Source organism: Emys orbicularis, chromosome 1 (genome assembly GCF_028017835.1).
Source record: "Emys orbicularis isolate rEmyOrb1 chromosome 1, rEmyOrb1.hap1, whole genome shotgun sequence".
NCBI classification, from domain to species: Eukaryota; Metazoa; Chordata; order Testudines; family Emydidae; genus Emys; species Emys orbicularis.
Window position 1 is genome coordinate 114,660,704 of NC_088683.1, and position 24,668 is coordinate 114,685,371.

Sequence of the window (24,668 nt, forward strand, 5' to 3'; positions counted from 1 at the left end):
AGGGATAAACACTTTAAAAGACAAACCTATATGAAGACACATCCCTTTTATTTACAGGAGTGTTTCAATAAAATAGAGCAGGCAGAAACACCCCAGGTTTAAAACAACGGGTCCTTAGTAACAGCCCGTTTATATTCCCCTTATTCTGTAAACCAGTGGATTAGAGAGAAGAAGTTTGTTTCTTCCCCCACTTTTTAAAAAAGAGAGAGGTGAAAGTCTTGTAAAGGTATAAACACTTGAAAAAGACAAGCCTATATGAAGACACATGTTTTCATTTAGCCCCTGAGGCATAAGTGTTTTAATAAAATGTAAGTATGCAGAAACAGTTCGGGGTTTAAAAACACAGAAAACCTGTTTATAAAAGTAATGTATAGTGATAAAACAGTTTTTCCCTAGGTTCTAGACTAAAATGGGTTATTTTTTTAGTAAAAACCGTGAAGCTGCAGCAAAGCCCTTGTTAGCCAAAACAGCCTCTGTGATTAGAGAGAAGAAGGCCAGAACATAACAAGAAAGCCCTAGGCCTGCTTTTAAAACAAAATTATACCAAAAACTTGTACTAAAAAGAATAGTAACTTTAACTGTAAATAAGCTTACTATATAAAATAAAAACTTTTTACAATAAAAGTTTTAAAAAGCTAAAGTATGTAGCCAGAGGCCCTCCCGAGTTTTTTTTTCCAGGAAAAGGCCCCCTGCTCTGTTCTTATCTAAACAACAAGGACCCTGTAACAAAAGCTGACCAACACATATGATAAACCATTTTAAAATGTGTTTTTTAAAGTAATATCTAACCCCCCCCCTTTTTAACTTATTAAATAAACACATGAAAAAACAAACCTATCTGAAGACACATTCCTTTTGCATATGTTTTAATGAAATAGAGCAGGCAGAAGCACCCCAGACCTAAACCCACAAAACCCTTACTAAGAAAAAATTTCCCCCCAAGTTTTTTAGTGAGAACCATTTGAAACAGCCTTTTGAAGGTAGTGGATTAGAAAAGAAGACCCCTTTGAAAAACAGGCTGCCTGAAGACACTTTTTTTATTTAGCCCCATGGGCATAAGTGTTTCAATAAAATGCAGAAACAATCCAGGGTTAAAAACACAGAAAACTTGTTTATAAAAGTAATGTATAGTGATAAAAAAGTTTTCCTCTAGGTTTTAGGCTCGCACTGGTCATTTTTTTTAGTAAGGAGAGTTTGAAACAGCAGGCTTTTGCAGCAAAGCAGCGGTCAGCAAAAACAGCCTCTGTAAACCAGTAGATCAGAGATAAGAAGGCTGCTTCTTTGCCTGCTTTTTAACAAATACAAGTGAAAGTTATGAAGTTTTGTAAAGGAATAAACACTTTAAAAGACAAGCCTATATGAAGACAGAGCCCTTTATTTAACGTTTTTACATGTGTGTTTCCATTTAAAAAAAAAAGAGCATGCAGAAAATATGCCAGAGTGAAAACCACAGAATCTTAGTAACAGCTAGTTCATATTCCCCTTATTTTGTAATCCAGTGGATCAGAGAGAAGTTTATTTTCCTCCCCACTTTTTAACAAATTCATGTGCAAGTTATAGTAAGCTGTTATTTTCCTAGGGCTTTTAGATTTAAGTATGATTTTTTTTTGTTGCATTATTAGAATGTCTTTGTTTTTAAATGTTTGCAACCCGTGTGCTGAGACACCGGTACAAGCTCCTGTGTTTGTTTTGGGTCCATAGATTTTATTAAAATAATACAACACAGGCTGGAGCTGGAGCTTTCTTTACATTTCAAAAACAGAGAAAACTAATTAGGCTAGCCAGTGCTCCATGCGCTATAGGCTGCTTTAAGAAGGCTCTAGGGGTCACTTCTTCAGTTTGCTTGTTTTTTTACACAGACTTCTTTCCTAACTTTTTAAATGCTGTTAAAGTTTTAAAAAATGGTGAGATTGCATTGAAAGATACTTTATGAAAGTTATAACAAGTATTTTTTCCATTTACTGATTCTAAAAGACAAAAACCACCACTTTATGACTGCATGAAGCTTAGAGATACCCTATCTAAAGAATATCCTCACCCCTTGACTTTCCCCCCATACTTTTATCACTTGCTAAATATGCAGTGTTTCATTATATAAAGGTTTTTAACATTTAACATGAAAATACAGAATTGACTGGGATAGCTCAGTGGTTTGAGCATTAGCCTGCTAAACCTAGGGTTGTGAGTTCAATTCTTGAGGGGGCCACTTAGGGATGTGGGGCAAAATCAGTACTTGGTCCTGCTAGTGAAAGCAGGGGGCTGGACTCGATGACCTTTCAAGGTCCGTTCTAGGAGATAGGATATCTCCATTTAAAAAAAAAGAAGACCTTTTTAAAGGATATTCTGTATGTAGTGAGGCCTATTTGAAGCATTATGTTTTTTTAAAGTTTATTATGAAAAAGCAGTATTGACTGAGCTGTAACAAAACAAGGCCCCTCTTAGGGATATTTTGTAGAAGTTTAGTGAAGTAAAAAGGCTTAAGATACTAGCCTGTCCTTTAAAAAATAGTGTTTTTAAAGTACCAAAACAACAACTGGGTAAGAATATGAAAACTGGCAATTGAGGGGAGTTTACATACGTGTTTTAATTAAAGAAAACAAGATTGCTTTTTAAGGTTTGGATTTATACAAAAAACACAAGAAAAAAATAGCTTATGTAAAAAAGTTATCTGTTTTTTACCAGAGATATGGAGCCTTCCTCACCCTGGCTCTCTCCACACACACACACACACACACACACACTTACTTTTCTCGCCTCCCCCCCCCCCCCCCGCCCCTATTTTTCTTCTCCTTTTTAATTTTTTTTAAATCTAAACCAAGGACAAACAAATTAAAAAATAAAAGCCAGAGCCACAGAGATCAGGCCATGGGGGTAAGAAAGCTGTCCTGAGTTTTAGGGGACAATGTTGATCACGATTTTAGTGAAACAGTTTTGTAGGCAGCCTGTTTGTATTAGCTGTTATGCTTTAGCATGGGCAAGCATTTATCATTTGGAAGCAATTTAAAGTAAAAAAAAGGGGGGGCAGTGTGTGTGTGTGACTGTGTGTGGAGAGCGGGGGTGAGGAAGGCTCCATATCTCTGGTAAAAAACAGCTAATTTTTTTCATCTTTAAACTCTCTCACTCTATTCTTTCAAGTTTTTTCTCTAAATGTACCCAAGCACAAACACACACAACACTTCCCCTAGTCAAACACAACCACACAAAATTTTTTAAAATGGCCGACCGTGCCAAACTTTGGCGCCAATGGAAATGGAGTGGGAAGGTGGGACATAAGCCCTAAATGGGGCATGGAAACCTGTCAAAAAATCATGGTGATGGATACTATCGAGGTTATACTACTGCTTTAATCTTACAGCAAAGTAATCTAGTTGGCCCTGTGGACAGCTGGATCACGGTTCCTCAGCATCACTTTTTATTTGTATCACAGTAGCATCCAAAGTGAGGATCAGGGATACATTGCACTGGGCACTGTACAAACAGTCAAAGACATTCCCTTTCACAAGGAACCTACACTGTAAATAGTCATAAGCTGAGCTCAGCTCTGCCAAGGTTACAGCTCTATTCACTCTCACAAAGTACTGAAATTCCCTTCCAAAGTACAGACGCACACAAACCAACGGCGGCTTTCAATTGCAAGCTTTCCCCCAGAGCATCTCTTTAGCCTGCACCCAGCCATCAGGTTAGGACTGTGTCCCTGCCAGTTCAGGAAAAGTTGGCTCTTACATCCAAGGTTAGGCTAACGTCCAAGGCTTACTCATCCGGTGTCAGCAGCTGCTGACTGGAGAATTGGAGCAAAGATATTTCCAATGGGATTGGCAGTGACCATCAAGGACTCCACTGAAAACTCTGCTCATTCAAAGAAGATATGGAATATCTTTCATGAATGTTTAATATGACCTGTTGCATGTACACTCATCCAACAGGCCTGTGCGAACATAGTGATCCACATGAATGTTCATGTGTGCGTAGATGTGTACTTGCAGACAGACTAGCATACAGGCACAGACACACAGACCAGTGCCCTCCAGGACCACGCCACCTATAAATGGGAGCAACTCCTGTGAAGTCACTGGAGTTGGACCAGCTGAGGATCTGGCCCAGAGATATGCCTGTTTATCCATAGGCATGTTACTTGACCACTCTCACCAGTGCGCAGACAAAACTCCTTCTTCCTAAAGACATCTTAGCGCCACACATTCTCTCTCGCTCTCAGCAAGGGATTTACAATTAGAACTTGGCACATTTTTTTAGGTGAAGAGTTTTTCTGATGAACACTATTCAGTCAACCTGGAACTATTCCTGAACCTAATACAAATTTGCTGAATAGTTTCAGCCAGAGAGAAATTTCCAGCCTAGATTCACAAAACAGCCAGAGGAGGCAGAGGTTGGGGACTTTATAGCTTTTAGCCCAGTGCACTCATCAGGGATGTGGAGACCTAGGTCTGAATTCCTGCTCTGGAGCAGGGACTTAAACCCAAGGGTCCCACAAGCTCTGGAACAGGGATTTGAACCCACCTCTGCCCTAACCAGGGGACTCTTAGCTCTTCTGGGGTGGGGCTCTCTCTCCATCTCTCCTGTTGAAATTGTTGTGCTTTTTATAAAATACTTGAATAGTCATTGGGCCGGAGAGTGAGACACAATGAGAATAACTCTATAGTCTGGAGATTAGGGCACTCCCCTGGAATGTGGCAGATCCAACTTCAAGTCCCCGTGCCAATGAACATTTAATGCCCTAAACACCGGTCTAAGGCTATGTCTACACCAGCAGTTTTGTCAATAAAACTTTTGTCAGTCACGGGGGTGAAAAGACAACCCCCCGACCAACATAAGTTACACTGACAGAAGTGTCAACGTGGACAGTGCTATTTTGGTGGGAGAGATTCTCCCACCAACATACCTAATGCCACTTGTTGGGGGTGGTTTAATTGTGCCAAGCGGGGAGCTCTCTTCCGTCAGCATAGAGCAGCTACACAGGAGACCTTACAGCAGCGCACCTGCATCGGTACAGCTGTGCCGCAGTAAGGTCTCTAGTGTAGACATGGCCTAAAAGTTAAAAGGGGGCCACCACCTTCATTCAACCCAGCACAGACTTCTTCAACTCACTGATATTTTCCACAATGTTCAGATCCGGGTCAACCAAAACCAATATTTTTTGCAGTACCAGCAAACCAAAAAAAAGTGCAGTTCTTCACACTACCCTATTCACAGCGTTCCCCCCTCCCCAGCAGAATCCTTGGATCAGAACATTCCCCAGCAAACACGCACCCCAGGAACCAGTAAAGTTCTTCTCACAGAGCAGCAGCCTGTAGGCGCCCAAGGACACGTCAGGACACTGATCTCCCTGGGCAGATGGTGTTTGAAGAGAAGGAATTTCTATACTTTGCTTACACCAAATGAAATTCCTGCAGCCTGTCCCACTGAGTCCTCCCTCCCACTCCCCATACACCCTCTCTACCCATCCCTGCTTTACAACCCCGTCACTGCCTGCTCCCCTCAGTGCATGTCCTTCTCACAGCCTGTAACTGTCTTTGCCCATCCCTTTTGCTACCTGGCCCATGTACTCCCTAACCCTAATGGTACCTATTGCCTGTCCCTCTCACAGCCCTGTGCTCTCCACCCCACTAGAAATCCCTCGGTGCCCATTCCCTTTGCTATCCATCCACCTCTCTGCCAATCTCTCTAGCATCCCTTGCTGCCAAGTCCCCTCACACCCATTTCCCCCTCTGGTGTCCCTACCTTCTCACCTCAGAATTTCCATTGGAAATCAATAAGAAAAGTTCCCTTCAGTTGGTCCCTCAAAATTAATTCCTTTACTTTCTTCAGGTCCCTCTTCCTAGCCTAACAGCAGTGGGGGCTTCTCCCTCTCACAGACTCCTTTGCCCGCCCATCGAAATACTCCATGCACCCCTGGACTCCAGCAAGCAGTTCTGTTGAAATGTTCATGAAGTCTGCAGGGTCACTGCCTAAGTGACAGTCAGGGGCTGTGGAGTTCCCTAAGGCCCCAGCACAGGCAACATGACGTACAGACTCAGACAGACACATGGACAGAACAATTACCCAGCTCACCTGAATCCACCTCAAGTCTCCACAGGCAGCGCAGTACTATCCCACTGAGTCACCGGGTGGCCAACAGGCAACTCATTATATGCAAGAACAGGCAAGTCAAGGTGCCTACAACTCTGGGAGAAAGGGGATTGGGGAAAAGATCCCTCCCTCTCTCCTCCTTCTCTCCTCCCTCTCTCCCCCCTCCATCAGATCTCCCTGTTAAATTATTATCAAGTTCACTTGTGGGAGGAGTGAGAGAGAGGGGGAGTGTGTGTGAACAATGGAAATTTCTCCTCACCTCCCTTCCAATACTTCCCTCTCCAGACCTTTAACTGTAATAGGAAGCACTGGTAGAGAGAGAACACGGGAAATAGAGGCCATGCCAGGCAGAACTAAGGCCAGAAATTTGCAGGCAGCAGTTACAACATTCAGTGGAACTAAGGGCTTGGCTACATTGGCAATTTACAGCGCTGCAACTTTCTCGCTCAGGGGTGTGAAAAAACACCCCCCTGAGCGCAGCAAGTTACAGCGCTGTAAAGCGTTAGTGTAAACAGTGCCCCAGCGCTGTAAGCTAATCCCCTCGTGGAGGTGGAGTACCTGCAGCGCTGGGAGAGCTCTTTCCCAGCGCTGGCGCGTGACCACACTCACACTTCAAAGTGCTGCTGCGGGAGTGCTTTGAAGTTTCGAGTGTAGCCACGGCCTACTCCAAGTCCCTTTACGGTCATTGGAACGAAGCAAGCTCTCCTCTCACACACAGTTTGATAAAGCCTAACCAGACTGCCTCACACTCCCAGCTCTTTAAACTGTGGAATCCCCTTACAGTGCCCTGGGAACTGTGGACATGGAATGAATCGCCTCAAACTCCACCAGGAATGATTATGCTCAACCTTTTTCAGTGCTGGAGCTCAGCACGAATAAAAAGAATGAAGAATCCAGCTGTCAACCTGCAAAATGCAATGGAGGAACTGGGAGCTGTGCAAGGAGGATGTATATTTATTCTACTGCACTCAAGGCAACATATTGAAATGTCTGTGTTTCTACCACGCACACACATGTACACCCAGTCTGAGTTCACGGCTTGTGTAACACTATTGTTGTTGGCCAGGATCAGCATGCCCCAAGCCTTTGTTCTGACACATGCCCACTGGGTTGTTTTCACGTGATGCCATGTCTTATTTAAAGGAACACTCCCTGTGTGTGTTTCATAAATGCTCCGATTTCCTCTTTAGAGCAACTTCTCTGTATCTATATTTATATCTCGCTCTGTAGTGATTTCGGCAGAGATACTCACATGGTCAGTAGCAGGACCTAGGGTACCAGTGCCTCCAGTTTTCTCATTAGCATTCAGTATCTTCCCCTTTCTTTGGCTCCCATCCTGCAGACACAGACCCATGTGCTAAAGCTAAGTGTTTGCAGGATTGGGGCCTATACATTCACACAGGGATAAAGCACATTTCCTGATCCATTTATCTGGGTTGGACACTACTGGGTGCTGAGCACCTTCAATTGCCATCAATGGTAGCCCATCAGGTGGAAGTTGAGGGCACTTGGGGAGCAGCAGGAAGCACCCAGCCCCTGGCTGTGCTGGGCCTTCTGAGGTTTTTTTATATCATTTCCCAACAAAATCCTGCTTAGACTCTAAAAGGAGCTGGCGAGGTCATATCTAAAAATACTCAATGACTCCTGATGGAGGCAAGGAGCGCAGAGAAGTCTGGGCAGTGTTTAGATGGTCACCTGTGAATGGTAGTTCCATCAGCATAAGCCATAATACAGCCACTCAGGATTGTGTTTTATGAAACAGGGGGAAAGAGCCTATGTTCTATTTTGGAGTGCATTTGTCTCCACACAACCACTGAACAGTAGGGCCAGAGCCTGATCCACTCTACCAGTCCTCTGGGCTGCCAGTGCCACATAAAGAGACTTTAAAGCTGCTCTAATCGGGCTGCTGGGAATTCCTCCAGCTTGGGGGAAAGCTGCGTGGTGCCCCTTCCCAGCTCCAGTGCTCCAAGTATAGGGGACAGATCCAGGCTGGGGCCAGAGGGCTGCTGTGTTCTGTTGATCTCTGGCTGGTAGAACAATCCCTTGGAGCTATTACAGCCAATATAAGTTAAAGAAGTTACACTGGGAACCAAACTGGCCTACAGTACCCTTGGGACTTGGGGGTTGCCACCTTTCTAATGGATAGTAACTGGACCACTGAAGCCCCGCCCCCTGCCCTGCCTCTTCCCCACAAGGTCCCACCTCTGCACCCCGCCAGCTGCACAAGCAGCCTGGCCCGGAGGCGGCTGCTGCTGCTGCGCTGCCTCCTTCCCTCTGCTTAGGGTTGCCACAGATTAAAAAAGAATGGACATCAGGCCTCGTCAAATGGCACCCAGACACACAAGCCGAAATCCAGACTGTTCGGGTGAAAACTGGACGGGTGGCAACCCTACCATGAAGGTGCCCTTGTGGCCAAACAAATCATGGCCAGATCTAAGGATCATGGGCCTAGTTCCAGTATTAAACCTGAGCATGCCAGCCACTGTCAAAGCTCTTGGCTTTAATCAAGAGATGGGCTGATGCAGCAGTAAAATGCACATACACACATCCCCAAATTCTCTTCCCTGTTCTCAGGCTCATTCGTGATTACCTGGCAGGACTGTCTTCTGTGATGGAGTCTCGAACAGGTCCTGGCTCACAGCCTCGCTGGAGTTCCTCGCTAATTCTCTCCGCTCCTTCTCCTCACTTTTCATGGCCGGGGTCTCTAGCTCATGCTCCTCCGAGGTATCCACAGTGGCCTATGGGTTTCTGGTGGGGTCTATTCCAAGTATGCCAGGCAGTTCAATAAAAAAGTAGCAGATCTGCAGGGCACCACCAGATCTATTAGAGGACTCCCTGGCCTTTTGGTATTCCTGGCGAAGTTCCTTTGTTCTCATGTGGCACTGTTGCTGACCCCTGTCATACACCTTCATCCCCTGTGCTATCTGCTTGTAGAGGTCCATGGTGCTATGGCTGTGCTTGCACAGCCTCTTCTTCCTACTGGCCCAGGAGATCCACCAGCTCTTGTCTACTACAGGCAGGATTGTCTCTCGTGTGTGGAGCCAGCATGGTTGGCTGTGCCATTGCACACAACCAGGGGGATCTGTTAGGTGTGTTCACCAAGGTGGGCAAGCAGGAAAAGGCATTTCAAAAACACCCAGGGGACTTTCAGGTGGGGAGCATTGGAGTTTAAAATTGTGATCACAATGGCCACTATCACAGAGGGGCATTGTGGGATGGTTGCTGGGGGACTGTTAGGGTTGACACAGATCACACAGTGTTTACACTTGCACCGCATTGACCTCAGCAGGTCAACCATGGCTGCACGCTCTTGGGGGATGTGGTTTTACTGCATCACCATCAGGAAGCACGTACATCGACCAGAGACAAATTTGAGCATAGACACATGTACAAAGAGGTCAATGCAAGACAACTTACATCAACCCATCTTTGTAATACAGACCAGGCCTGGAACACAGAAAGGAGAGGTAGCCTCAGAAGAGACCAACGAGAGCCTAACTGGCACCTTCAACAAAGCATGGCAGTTAGGATTTTTGGACATTTCACTGCGAGAGCTAAAACTTTGTGTCAGCTACTAATAAAACGTGAGTTTGTGAACACGATCAAACTCAATCTACTCAGAAGCTCGCTGACCATTGCAGCCAGTGGCACTGAGTGGTGCGCCACACTCTCACATACTCCAATACGTCTTCTCTGTAGCATCTGGTGCTGGTCACTGGCAGAGACTGGCTCATGGAATAGATGGACCACTGTTCCGCTCCAGCCTGGCAATTTCTCTGTTCCTAAAAGGTGATAGCTCCCCTCCCCCCTGCACTGGATGCAACCAAGCCTTATAGTGGAAACTACTGTAGTTCTGAGAGTCTGCAGGAGGGGAAAGGTACAGTGACTGCATTTCATAAGCGCGCTCATAGCTTCTACAGCAGTGGTCACCAACCGGTAGATCGCGATCAACTGGTCGATCCTGGAGCCTCTGACAGTTGATTGCAATCTCCAACCACTAAAAGCCAGGCAGTGCAGTGGGGCTAAGGCAGCCCCGGCCCCATGCCGCTCCAGGAAGTGGTCAGCACGTCCCTGCTGCCCCTGGGAGGGCAGGGGCCTCCGCATGCTGCTCCTGCCTGCAAGCACCACCCTTGCAGCTCCCATTGGCTGGGAACGGGGAACTGTGGCAAATGGGAGCTGTGGGGGCGGTGCTTGCAGGCAGGAGTAACGCACTGAGCCACATGCCCCCATCCCAGGGGCCGCACGGGCTTGCTGGCCACTTCCAGGAGTGGTGTGGGGCCAGAGCAAGCAGGGAGCCTGCCTTAGCCCCATTGCACCCCTGACCGGGAGCCACCCGAGGTAAATGCCACCCGGCGGGAGCCCGCACCCTTCCTGCACCCCAACCCCCAGCCCCGCCCGGAGCCATCATCCCAAACCCCCTCCTGCACCCCAAGCCCTTGTCCCAGCCCTGAGCCCCCTCCCAGGTCCCGCATCCCGTACCCCCTCCTTCGTCCCAAAACGCTGCCCCAGCCCAGAGCCCACTCCTGCACCCAAACTCCCTCCCAGAGCTTGCACCCCTCAGCCACTCCTGCACTCAAACCCCAGGCTCAGCCCAGAGCCCCCTCCCACACTCCAACCCCCTCGGCCCCAGCCCTGAGCCTGCACACACTCCCAAACCCCAACCCCTTGCCCCAGCCCAGTGAAAGTGAATGAGGGAGACGAGTGAGCAATGGAGGTGGGGGAATTGAGTGACCGGGTTGGGCCCTCAGGGAAGGGACGAGCCTCAGGGAAGGGGTGGGGTAGATCCTGGGTTGCACTTAAATTCAAAAAGTGATCTTGTGCGTAAAAAGGTTGGAGACCACTGTTCTACAGCATGTCACAAGGGAGGGTAACACTGAACAGCCCATGGCTGACTTTGCATGGGAACTGCATCCATTTCTCTGGGGGAATTCCTTTCCTTTCTACATGACTCTCCACGCTGAGGCTTGACAAGCCAGAACAGACAGCTCCAAAAATAAATGTCCTCCTTTGCAGAAAAGGCTCACATGTAGGGGATACAGAATGGTGCTGGTACTCCAAAGCAATTGAGGGTTTAGGATCTATTGGTTTATTTTTTTTAAAAGTGTTGCAAGAATCGGTCCTGCTGCCCCCTTCTCTCCAGCGGCAGCTCCAGGCACCAGTGCAGCAAGTGCGTGCCTGGGGCGGCAAGCTGCGGGGGGGCGGCCTCCTGGTCCCTGTGAGGGCGGCAGAAAGGCTGCCTTCCGCAGCATGCCTGCGGGAGGTCCGCCGGTCCCGCGGCTTCGGCAGCAAATCGGCATGACCAGCGGACCACCCACAGGCGCGCCACTGAAAGCCGCCTGACTGTCGTGCTTGGGGCAGCAAGAATCATAGAGCCGCCCCTGCTTCTCCCCAGGGTGAATTCTGCTTCCTTGACAACTGTCACTATGGCAAATGAAGCATAAAATGACAGCAAAATTCAGTAGGAAACTACTAACAGGAATTAGTAGAAGGTCACACCTCCTTCCAGTGCCCAGGACAATGAACTGCAGTTTTCTTCATAGGCTGAGGAGAGAAGTCTCATCTATAGGTTGTGTCCTATGGCCAGTGAAGAGTGGCTAATAAAAACTAACTTAAAACTCAACCAGTCAAGCATTTCACCTGATTAACCTTAACCCCTAGGATTGTCATTCAGGGGTTTCACCAACTACGGGTATTGAGCCCAGGCCTAGGGACTAAAGTCAGCTCTCCACCCATCTCCATCCAGTTCTATCAGCAGGGCATCCAGCTGGGTTACTGAACAGGAGCACCACTAGCTGGAGATTAAACCCTCCCACTCACCTACCTATTTGCACAGACAAGAACAGTCTGACGAAACACCTTTATTTTTAAGAGTATTGTTCAGTACAAAGTCTTCCAAAATATACACAAGTCTATGAAAAACAAGTACAAATATTGTACATGGGGGCATATTCTGTGCATACAAGTGCTGTAAACCAACTTTTAAGGCGGGAACGTACTGCTAACAAACACCCCTCCCCTCCAAACTCCGAAATTAGGGCCCTTTCCCCAGCACTTCTGGAGTAACTGGATGGAAATGAGGAGTAGCCAGCCTCCTGACTGGTGGATCCCTACCAAACAGCCTGCTCTGTCACTGGGTTCCTCTCTTCCCATGGTCCCCTCTGACAGCAGAGCATGGCATTTGTGCTGATGGACCCAGAACTCCCTACATTCAGCAGAGGACATGTCAAATGTATAGCAATGCCCACTTCTCCCTCTGCTGCCCCTGCCAATGGATTCTTGCCTTCTGCTGCAGAATACCCTGTTAGCTGGGTCCTTAGACTTACAGGCTCCATCTTTACAGTAGGAAGAAAGGGGTGTTAACTCAAGTTAGCTAGCAGCTGATAACTAACACACGGTAATAGCCTAGTGAACGCAAGCCAGTTTGCAGTTTTCACACAAGTCAGCAGGTCTAGGTAAAGACTATGGGGGAGGTTAGTTTTTAACTTAACCTGCTAGCTCGTGGGAATACCACAGACTTCTTTGTCCACACTAGGATTTTACCTTGACTTAGTTCACTCAAATTTAGAACACATCTTTTTCTCGTGGTGAAGACAAGATCCCAGATGTAACCTCATAACACATCTCCCATGAACAGATGAGTGTGCGAGGATGCTGGCTGAGGGAAGTTTTTCCAATCCTATAAAAGCCCATCTCCTTTTCTGATTCAGTACCCACCTCTACTAATGCAGGGGGTGGTGCAGGGGAAATGGGGTGTTAACTCCTTCCAGCACTGCCACAAAGTAGATCTGCCCTTCTTCTTTTTCAGGTTCAGTGTGTGCTTCAGTTCAATAGGCTGCTATTATGTCACACAGTCTATATACCAATATACGTGCCACGGAGCTGAGGTAATGCGGCTGATGGGCCCTTAACTTCAGCTTTTCCTGTGATTTTAACTGTGCAGCCTTGATATACATCGATGTTTATAGCTGTTCCATTTGAATTTAGTCTCCATAGGAGACTGTCATGTGAAACTGTATCTAATGCCTTATTCAAGTTGAAATACCTCCAGTCTCCTCAGGGCCGTCCTGAGGCATACACAGCATCCATGGCTGCGTAGGGCACCCGAAAATTTGGGGCACCACCGGGACAGCAGGTAAGAGCGGGTCGGCTCCCGCACACCTAGTGCACACTGAAGTCTCCTTAGGCAGGGGCCCTATTCACAGAGCCGAATGAGCCGGCACGGCACATACTTTGTGAGGGGGAGGGTACGGGGCAGGGAACTGTGACTCTCCACCACCATGAGGCAGGCCGGGCCGCTCAGTATCCTTTGCTGCCTTGTCCCTCCCCCCCAGGCTGTGAGCCTAGGCTGCTGCAGCATCTGCTGCATATGAAGCTCGGTGTGTGTCAGCAATGGGGAGGGGGTGCAGTTCTAGTCCGTGGGCCGGGGTGGTGGCTGTGCCCCAAGTCAGGCATAGGGGCACCAGTTTAATAATACTGCGTAGGGCCCCATAAATTCTAAGGACAGCCCTGTCCCTGCATTCCCTTCGGGCATTATCCTGTCAAAGAAAGAGATTAAGATACTTTGGCATTACTTTTTTCTGATTAACTCATCTTGGCTATTCGTTGCCTTACTATTTATCATGTATTTGCCAGGAGGCGCTCAGGTTTTGAGCCTGATCGTACTTTGTGCAGTCATTTACACCAGGGCAAAGTGGTGTAAAAAACTGCCATTCTGATGTGGTATCACTTGCCCTGGTGTAAATGACGCCACAAAGTGCAGTGTAGCAGGGAAACAGGCCTATCGACATCTCTATTAATTCTTCTAGCAAGCTGCAGGCAATGCAGTTAAGCTTTCTCGTGTGTAAGTCCTGGAGCCCCTTTTGACCCCTATATGCTATGTTTACTCTCGACCAGTATTGTGGGACCTCCCCTGCACTCCAGGCTCTCCCCAAAAGAATCGCCAGCTCTCTGCTAGCCTCATGCTCTTTAGGATGAATTTCACTGGCCCATATTGATTTGAATTAGCGCAAGTTACCCAGATATCCTTCAGCCTGTTCCATCCTGAGTCTGTCTTGTGGTCTCTCCCTTTCCTCATTAACTATGGTTATGTTAAGTATCCTGTCACTCACCCTTTGAGTGACAGCTGAAGCCAAATAGCTACTCAGCACTGCAGCCTCCTTGGTATGTGATTGGCTCTCTCTCCCTGGTATGTAGGTGACCTACCTGTGCACTTTCCTTTGTCAGCCTCCTGCTTTTTATGTACTTATAAACCATTTAACTTGTTCCTTTTGCTCACACCCCCTCATTTTGTGCCTTTGCCTTCCTGACTTTACTTCTGAACCTCTCTACTCTTTGCAATTTCCTTTCCCCATTATTTTATATCTACTGTTCCTTTTTTCAGTGTCAGGGCTCTAAAGCGCCTCTGGTGAAGTCACAGTGCTCTTTCCCAGGTGCAGAAGGAGAGAGCTGTCCCAGCGGTGTCAAAAGAACTGCCATCCCGTCGGTATAGTTAACTACCTGATCAACTTGGGGAGGGAGAAGGATATCCCAGAGTCACTGACTAGGAAGCTCTGCCTCAGGTGTGCAGGGGAGAAATGAAGAGTGCATTGTCCCAGGTGTGAAGAGAAGCCACCTCAGGAACAAGAAGGGGAATCACTCCAGAATGCAAAGGCGAAATCCTTTCCCATATGCTTTACAAGTGGGTTTCCTTCTCTGTAGTTATGAGCATTCCTTGGCTGATGGGGATGAGATCCTTTATTCTGCTTTGGAGCTCTCCAATGGTTCAGACACGCTAGCCCGGTGCTTCTTTGGCTGAAGCAAGTCCTCTGCTGGGGAAGTGAGTTGCTTTAGCCTCTGCAGAGAGACAGGCAGACAGAGGGAATCTCTGTTAATTAAACTGATAAACAAACTGACACCCAATAGCAATCCACAGTAATTGCTGTGGGCAAAGGCATTTCAGAGACCTAATCCTCTCCACTTTCCATTCCTCTCCTCCGTCTTCTCTCTCTCTCTCTCTCTCTCTCACACACACACACACACACACACACACTTTACTTTTCTGATCTTTAACCAGTTCTCACCCATGATTATTCAACCTCCAGGCTTACAATGTTGCTATTTGTTTACATTTTGGGACACATATATCACAAGGCGCACTAGAGATGTATTTATGGGAGGAGGGACGGTTTTCTGTTTACAGCACAGGAGTGGGAATCAGTACACCAGGGTTCTATTCCTGATTCTGCCTCACATCTCCAGTGGCCTCAGACAAGCCCCTTGTGACTTAATTTTTCTGTGGTGCTGAGTAGTCACAACTTCCGCTGTTGAGATATTGATAGTTATATATATATATATATATATATATATATATATATATATATATATATATATATATATATATTTCATAGGTATAGATATATCCCCTTTTAGGCCCCAAACCAAATGAAGCCAACAGAAAGGAATATAGAAGCTCGAGCACCAAGGACAAGCTAATTAAAACTATCCTCCTTGTATCTCTATGTGAAAAGTTACACATCCACAGACAAAGAGTCTGTTCGAGGAGGTGATAAGAGTTGTTGTAAAAACAACTGTGCTCTGAAATTGGTCTTGCAGAAATCCCTTACCCCCTTCCAGGGCCGGCTCTAGGAAGAGCGGGGCCCAATTCCTGGGGGCGGGGCTTGCCGCAAGCCCCACCCCCAGGAATGAAGCCGTGGTCTGGCCCGGAGCCGCTCGGCGGCCGGAGCCGAGCCGCAGGGGCCGAGCCAGGCTGGACCTGAGCCGCGCCGTGGGGGCCGGGCCGGACCCGAGCCGCGCCGTGGGGGCCGGGCTGGACCCGAGCCGCGCTGCGGGGGCCGGGCCAGGCCGGACCCAAGCCGCGGGGACCGGGCCGGACCCGAGCCGCGCCGCGCCGGACCCGAGCCGAGCCGCGGGGGCCAGGGGTGGACCCGAGCCGTACCTGAGCTGCAGGGGCCGGGCCGGGCCGGACCCGAGCCGAGGGGGCCGTGCCGGACCCGAGCCATGCCGCGGGGGCCAGGCTGGAGCCGAGCCGGGCCGGACCCGCTGGGGCCGGCGCGCTTGGCCGGAACCGGGGCCGGACTGGGACGCGCCTCCCCGGAGCCCTTCTTGCGCCCCCCGCCACCCCAGCTTACCTGGTGCTGCCTGCCCGCCCCTGCTTCTTTTCAGAATTCCCGCGAACCTCTGATTCGCGGGAAGCAGGGGAGGGGGAGGAGCAGGGGGCGGAGCGTTCAGGGGAGGTGAGGAGGGGGAAGTGAGCTGGGGGCGGGGTGGAGAGCTGAGGCGTGGGGCCCTCTTAGCGCGGGGCCCAATTCAGCCGAATCGGCTGAATCGGCCTAAAGCCGGCCCTGCCCCCTTCATTTATTATCCTGCTTGTCTTCTTCTATTGTATCAAAAAGGTTAAATAGGCTGATTAAAGTCTGTCACAGCTGGAAAATAGAATTGTAAAATAAGGATGTCAAGGAAGAGGAGGTAATAAAACAAAAGTGTAAGATGTGACTTAAAGATAAAGGATGAATGTGAATGAATGTGTGTGATGCAAATAAATAAGTAGCAAATCAAAGGTGCCAGCCTAAGAGTTATAACTGATCTCCCATGGCCGAAGAATGCGTAGCACCAAGATACCTGGATGACCCCTGGAGGGCAAGCCGAAATCCTGGCTACCTGGCCAGTACTCTGCCACGAGCAGCCTCTAGGCTGGTAACTAGAACAACTCTGCAGAACTTGTATGAATGAGTGTGTGAATGAATAAGGAATGGTAGTGAAATAATATTGAATTGCATATCCTGATTTCTCGCTCTTTCTCTGTATTTACAATAAATCTGGTGTTTTGCCTCATCTCTCTTAGAAGATCCTGTTGGTATTATTTTATTAATGTAACATAATTGGTGAAGAATTGCGAAAGGGGGAATATTGGTAAAAGGCCTCAGTTATTGTAAAGATTGGTGTGCACACCACCAAGTAAACTTGGCACAATACAATCTGGTTAACCAAACCTGCTGGCCTCCGGATAGGTAGCAGGAAAATAACAAACTCATAATATAATTCTAAGCTATGATTACAGAATCCACGTCCTATTGTTCACTGAAGTATCAGGGGCAACAAGAAGGCCTAAGGGCCAGGCAGTGCTGCTCGCTGAAACAAGGAGTAGCAGGGTCAGAGAATCTAGGCTGTGTCACTCACTGACCTGCGTCAGGTGTGACGGGGAAATTTGATAAGCTACGATTTCAGAATCTACGCTGTGTCACTCACTGAACGGTGACAGGAGCGACAGGAAAGTTTGAACAAGCTTTTAAAAATGTTCAAGAGAAGGTGGGCATACCCCCGGTTGTAGTATGATCGGGCAGTAGGAGGAGGACTTAGAGATCCTTGCTCCAAACTGAAAGAAAGAAAACTATAGGTGTATACACCCTCGGTCGTAGCATGACTGAGCATAGGAGGAGAACTTAGGGTTTCTCGCTCTGCCCCTGGGAGGGTTATTTTTTTATATTTGGTGTATGAATCCTCGGTGGTAGAAGGCCGAGCAATACAGAGGGAAGCTTAGCGTCTCTCCCTCTGGCCCAGAGTGGGTTAAAATCATAAGCCCCAACACTGGCACGGGCAAACATAAGATCCAGATCTTATTCTGTTAAACCAAACTCTGAAGGATATAGGAGTTTGGGCAGTGTAGTATTTTTGTGAGTGATATTGTGGTCATTTCACAATTCTGAAAGAAATGTTTAAGGAAAGAAACCAGGAAGGGTGGGGGCTAGTTGAGATGCCCACCCTCCTTGCTAAATTGGTAGTGGAACAAAGCTTGTGCTTATGGAAAGGAAAGGTTCATTGGAAAAAGCAGGATCGGGCCCAGACAAGCAGGCAAGCAACAGATAGAGAAATTGGAAAATAGGTTGGAAGCCCTAAGGGCATAGTGGCAGGAATAAGAAAAGCAGCAAGTGCAGGCATGAATCCCTGGGACAATACTTAAAATGGTGAAATCTGAGTTGATAAAGATGTCATTTTGGGAGATAAACAAGTGATTTAAGGAAAGAAAGTAAAAAGTTAACTCTACAGAGGCTGGAGAGAATTACGCAGTTAAACTTGGTGAAAATGTTAAAAAGGACCATGTTAAAGAAAAAAAAAAGAATTCTTGGTTTCTTTGCAGCCATTCTGAAGGAAAAATGGGCCCTTTTCAAAAGGAGTGTCTGTAAATAATCCAGGTAAAGAGGACTATCTGATTAAAATCATTTGACTATGAACAATTTAGTCAAATTTGCTAAAAGAACATAAGGGGGTTCTATTGGAACTTAACTGCCATAAATGTATAAAGGGAGTGTAATCTATGTATAGCTATGTAAAAACAAAACAGTGTGAAAGGGATGTTAAGGAAAAGAAAAGTGTATGTATCTATTTGTCTGTGGAAATATGTGAGGTTCTAAGAACCTAAACGAACACATCTGGTTTGTAAAATTCCTGTTTTGTAGGTTTAAGATAAATTGGTTTTGTTTTGTTTTTTAATGCCACTAAAAATCCATTTCACTCTTGTTTGGCTTTGGGATTTGGCAATTAACCCTTAAGGGGTAACTTGATTCTTTACAAAATTTAAAATGTTTTTAAATAAAGACCAAAGTCGTGGCTGCAGCATGGCAGTGAAAATCAGGAGAATGGGAAAAGATTCTGGATTCTTTTTGTTTGTTTGTTTGTTGTAACAAAATAGCAGGTCAGAACTGTAGTAAAAGAATAAGAAATAATAAAAAAAAACAGTGCCCCTCTGAAACAACAGCAGGGGTGAGGTGCACAAAACAAAAAGAAGCAATATTAGAAACACTGAGCTATGAGATGGCTCTGTGTAATCAGACTGTCACTTTGATAAGGGTACATAAAAACTCTGTAAGAACAAAAGAAACAGTTACACCTTATGTAAAAATTGATATGGCTAATGTTTTAAAAGTTAAAGTATAGAAGGAATGTGCATTTTCCCCAGGACATGTGCAGTGTATATTCTGGAAGGGGTAAAAGAAATGCAAACAAAACATGCTACTTAATTAAAATCCTATTAGGGCTCCAAAAAAGCCACAATAGGCAGGGCTGGCTCTAGGCACCAGCAAAACAAGCAGGTGCTTGGGGCAGCAAATTTGCAGGGGTGCAAGAATCCAGCATGGGAGCTGAGAACCAACAGGGAGCCCTGGGAGCTGTAGTTCCTTGGTTAGCTCCCTGCCTATAGAGCCAGCCCTGGAGCAGGGAAAGAACTACATTTCCCAGCATTCCCTTGGCCGCAATTAACAGGAAAGGGAGGGGAAAGGAGTGTGGAACTGAAACCTCATGCTGCAGCTTGCTGTAAATGGTAGGGACAGAGCCACCTGTAGGTTTTTTGCCGCCCCCCCACCCGAGCCCTGGCCCCCCCCCGCACCCCTGTGTTGCCCCAGCCCTGGACTCTCCCCCCACCCGCATCTCCTGCCACCCCAGCCCTGGCCCCCATCCCCTGCTGCCCCAGCCCTGGGCTCTCCCCCCACCCGCACCCCCTGCTGCCCCAGCTCTGGCCCCCACCCGCACCTCCTGCCGCCCCAGCCCTGGGCTCTCCCCCCACCCGCATCTCCTGCCACCCTAGCCCTGGGCTCTTCTCCCCCCCCTGCACCCGCACTCCCTGCTGCCCCAGCTCTGGCCCCCACCTGCACCTCCTGCCGCCCCAGCCCTGGGCTCTCCCCCCCCCCCCTGCACCCGCACTTCCTGCCGCCCCAGCCCTGGGCTCTCCCCCAAAGAAAGAACTGGGTGGACTAAATGGACATTGCACCTCTCTATCCGAAGCCTAGCAAGGCAGGTACGTGGATCCCACTAGAATTTAAAATGAAAAGTAAGGGAGGGGAGGCTCTACTAGACTGGGCAGTTTTAGATACAGTACCAGGCACATAGGAGGATTTACACTTCTGAGCCATGGAAGCAGAAATTGACTTTTCTTTTCCAGATTTAGCTAATATTCAGAAAGGGAATCCAGCACCTGCCTTCCAGATTTGAACACCCTCAAAATTCAGGAGTGCTCAAGCTCAATTTGGGCAGCTGTTACTTCATTTCTCCCAAATCAAATATACTGATCCACTGTAACTTGCTGTAGAAAAAGTAGAATAAATTGAGCAAGAAATGCTTCCCAGTGGTTATTAGGACTGGAATTGCTATTTTCAACAGCCATTGCTTTTTTTATTATTAATTATTATTATTATTATTTAAGTTTTAGTTTTATTTGTTTAAAAGGAAGACAGTGATATTGCATTGGCAAATTTCTCATAGAAACAAAGAATGGAACAAAAGAATAATAAAGGCACCTCAACTTTTCCTCATTTATGTAGAACAGTCTTATAATATGCATCCAGATATCCTCCAATCACACAAGCTGAAAATTGTTCCACTTCACTGCAGTTCTGTAACCATATGGGAACCAATCCTGTCTGTGTTCTGTGCACATCCAAAATTCCTGCTGAATGACCCGCCCTGGGAGCGAGTTACCAGTGACCCAGGGCTGGGGCGGCAGGAGGGTGCAGTGGGGGGGGGGCAGCCAAAAATTTTTTTGCTTGGGGCAGCAAAAAACCTAGAGCAGGCCCTGACAATAGGCTGTGTTTTCTTTTTCAGATCTGTGTGTGTTTTAGAAGCAAGAGTTAAAAGTTATCAAAACTCTGGTAAAAGTTAATTGTGTTCCTTTCAAGACAGAGTCTCTGAGCTGCTGATGGCTTTGAATCCAAAAGCCAAGCCTGTATTGATGCAAATTACCTAACTGATAAAGGAAGAAAAGAAGTGCCAGCACAAAAGAAGTTGCAGATAAAGGACATACCTGGTCAGCAAACAAATTGTCTAAATAAAAGGCATGGTATAACAGAATACCTTTAATAGATTCAATGATAATGTTATTGTTAAAATTTAATACTAATAAGTACCCCTGTAACAATGTATAGTGTGTATGATTTTTGGAAAAATCCTTTAAGGTAATATGGTAATGATGCTTCTCAGCTATTACCTGTAAATAAACTTAAAGCTTAACACAGCAGGAAAAATATTACAGACTTGGTCTGCTGCATGAGAAGAAAAACTGAGATACACCACCTCATGGATTTAATGACTAAACAGTGGGATAATTTCCCCATAACCCTTAAAGGTAGAAGCCATTAAAACCTGGCCTGCCTATAGAACAAAAACACAGGAAAATATGCGGGTAATTCCTCTGTTTTGCCTGCAAACCGCAAGGGTATTTGTAAAAGAAAGAAATATTTTAAGCAATAATCAATGCTACCCCAAGAGGGGTAGAAAAATGTTATTTTTATCTTTCAGAAAATCAGAAAAAGCGAATACCAGCTACAGGACAACCTAATACAGAAACAAATGGAAATGAAAAACCATACCACTGTAGATATGGGATGTACTGAAATGTAAATACTTGCTTTGTCCACCTTGGAACACAAAATGTTTTGGGTAATATCAGGAAACACTAAGGTTTTGATACACTTGCTAAAACAACAAAAAAGATCTTTGTTTAATACATATAAACATGAATGGATGCAGTATGTATCTAGCATAGTACAGCCAGACCTTTTAATTGGAAAATTGTTGTTAAAATCACACACCAACAGGCTCTGGAAGCAAAGATATGGAAGGTTAGCCCATATTGCACATGGGATCATTCTGGCTGCCCCGGACCTCTAGCCAGTGGGCTGGGGAGGGAGGGAAGCTATTGGACACCAGAGGTTGTACCGAGTGGACCCCTCAAAAGTGGGTATGCTTATCCATGCCTGTTGCTCCAAAGCCCTGTAGTAAAGACATTTCACTAGGATCCTATATGTGGGATAAAATGGATAATGAGACCAAAGTACTGTATAATGGGCAATGTGTATGTGTTAATTCTTGGAAAGAAGTGTTTTGAAAGGATGGAAGTGTTAGCAACCTTCCAATAGACAAATGTAAATGGAATGTAAGTACTGTGTTTACCAATAATCACATGTACTACAAAAAAGTCTCAGCTTAGTGTGAGCACTGATTTAGCTGAGGTCTCTATCAATCTTGGCACTGAATGGCAGAAAGTTACCAATCATCTGTTAAAGGTAAAAAGGTAACATAGTTCCTAGAACAAGCAAAAAGGTAATGTGGAAAACCGAACCATTCATATTATACATGCAAACGGGGACATGTTAAGAATTGCCACTACAGAAAGACATAACAGCCTACCATTGGTATGACATTTTCTCAGGATGGTCTCCCACTACTGCAGGGGTATTATCAGTAATGCTACATCCCAGAACTCATCCGATTCGAAGGGCTGATAATAAAGAAGTGATGCTCAGTCACAGATCCAGTTCACGTCAATAGAAAAATCAGCATCTTCAGCTCTTTGTACCCATGTCATCAACTGTAAACATGCAAACGGGTTACTAATACTGCCCTCCTTACAGGGGTCGTGGGTGGCTTTCATTAGAGGCTGTGTCACGCTTTGCAATCATTGGATGAAAAACGCTAGGTAATATTATTATCCCACTTCACACACCTACCCACAGAGCAGTGCCATAGATAGATATGCTTTTAGCTATAGATCTCCCCCCCCTCCATGTTTCTAGCATTCGTCTCACACCCTATACCCTCCTGAGACCCTGCACTCCCTGGGACTACCACAAAGAAGTGTTTCTCAGTGGTTTTCAGACTCACTGAGCATCAAAACACTTCTCTAACAGACATTTATATTCATAGCTAGATATATCTTTCTACTCAGACTGTCTGGTTCAGCACACATCACTCATCTGATCACATGCTTACAGACCATATCACAAACAGGGCTGAGCAATTAGCTCATTTATATAACTAATTTTGACACACTCTCTCTGTTTGGGAATTGCCTGCGAACAGATTATTTTCTCTAATTTATTCAAAAATATTCATCCAGTAATTTCTGGTATAGTTCTTGGCCTGTAGCTTGTTTGTGATTCCATGTTTGGAATTTGAGCTGTTTTTAGCTGGACACATAAGGTAACAATGTTTGTGTTTCCTGATTGGCCCAGTGGAACTCTGGGAGTTAGCTTGCTGGTGTGAATAGTCACAATTACCAATTGGAAATGTGCTTTCCATGAATATACTGCAATAGTCACTTGAAATACAGTATGCTGGTCCTTGGAGCTTTGCTGCCAGTACATGCATTTCTTAAAATATTCATAGGCAGTGAATTAAAGAGGGGCACAAGCACAGTCAGGGAGACGCCATTTCAAAATCAGAACAAATATTCATTGAGGATTTTTCTTTGGGGTGGGGGGAGGTAGACAGACCCCTTCCTGCATTTCTAATCCATGTCCCCGGAAGCTTCTTTATAAAGAGGCAGTTAAAAAGTCCATGGAAGTTATATCCGACATTATATAAAGTGAGAGGTAAACAAAAAAAATCTCTTATCTGTAACTTGACTAAATCAGTCACTTGAGTACACTTATAAATTAGCACTAACGTATCATAATAAAATATTTGGCACCTACAGGAACTTTTTGGCTGTAGATCTCCAAATGCTTACCAAAGGTGGATAAGTATCATTCCCATTTTACAGCTGGGAAAGTTAAGTCACAAAGGCCCCCATCTACCTTTAATATTAGACAGTTTAACATCTTTCAGCTGTGTAAGCTGGTTGTGTTGTAGACTAGGTAGCTGAAGTCTTGTCTACACACAAGTTTTACCACTTTAATTATATCGGTCTCGTTAATACAATAACCACCCCTCCAGTGTGAGGACAGTTATAGTTTCCTCAGGGACTGCACCTTGATATGGTGCGTATGCTTGTGTACTCCAGGTACCCTGAGAGCTATGTTGGAAGGTGTAGAACTCCTGGTAGGGTCACCCAAGACAGAAAGTTCAAAGGGTAGGAGCCAAAATAAAGGCAGTCCACATGTCTTACAAAAATGTTCTCTGTTACAGAAACAGCCCGGAGACCAGATGAATCTGTCACAGATTTGCAAATACAAATATCAACTGTGGAGAACCATGATGTGCTCGATGTAAGACAAGATAGTATTGATCAACCAGCAAATCCAGCTCACATTCTGATGCTGGAGAATCAAATCCACAAGGAAATGGGGTATCTTCACAGCTAAAAGTAAGTCAAGAATTGGGAGTTGGAATGTTAGATCCCCTGCCCAGCTGACCCCCCCTTTCCCACGGTTGGCTGGGGTTGGGTAAGAAGCAGATGTGGCTGCAGGTTTTTTGGCTGCATAGAGTCTGTTTGAGCACCGTGACCTTGGACTGGAGCCAGCATCTTATCTTCAGGCTGAGCTGAGAGCTGAGACGTTGAGTTAACCCGTTCTCTTCTCCCTTCCTCCCCCTTCGGCATCTCACAACCCGAAAAGGAATCTTCCACTCCACACTCACACCTTTAACCATTTAACCCTTCCCAAAATGCCTTGCAATGCTCAGGGCCAGCTCTAACTTTTTTGCTGCCCCCAGCAGCAAAAAAAAGCGCCGCCCCCCGAGCCCCCCCCCGCCAAGTGCCGCGCCGCCGGAACCCCCCCCCCGAGCACCGCGCCCCGCGCCGCCCCCCCGCCGAGCGCCGCGCCGCCGGAACCCCCCCCAAGCACCGCGCCGCTGGAGTGGCCCCCCCCCGCAGAATGCCG

At 46.5% G+C, this 24,668-nt stretch overlaps 1 protein-coding gene across 1 annotated transcript in view; it reads right to left on the reverse strand.

Annotated features, from left to right (window-relative positions):
• The window catches only part of LOC135881580 (sodium- and chloride-dependent betaine transporter-like), a 99,714-nt gene that overhangs the window by 30,260 nt on the left and 44,786 nt on the right, over nucleotides 1-24,668 (reverse strand). Inside the window, exon 13 of the mRNA XM_065408271.1 lies at nucleotides 8,675-8,822. Within this exon, the coding sequence (XP_065264343.1) occupies nucleotides 8,675-8,822 (148 nt within the window). The remainder of the gene's footprint in view (nucleotides 1-8,674; nucleotides 8,823-24,668) is intronic.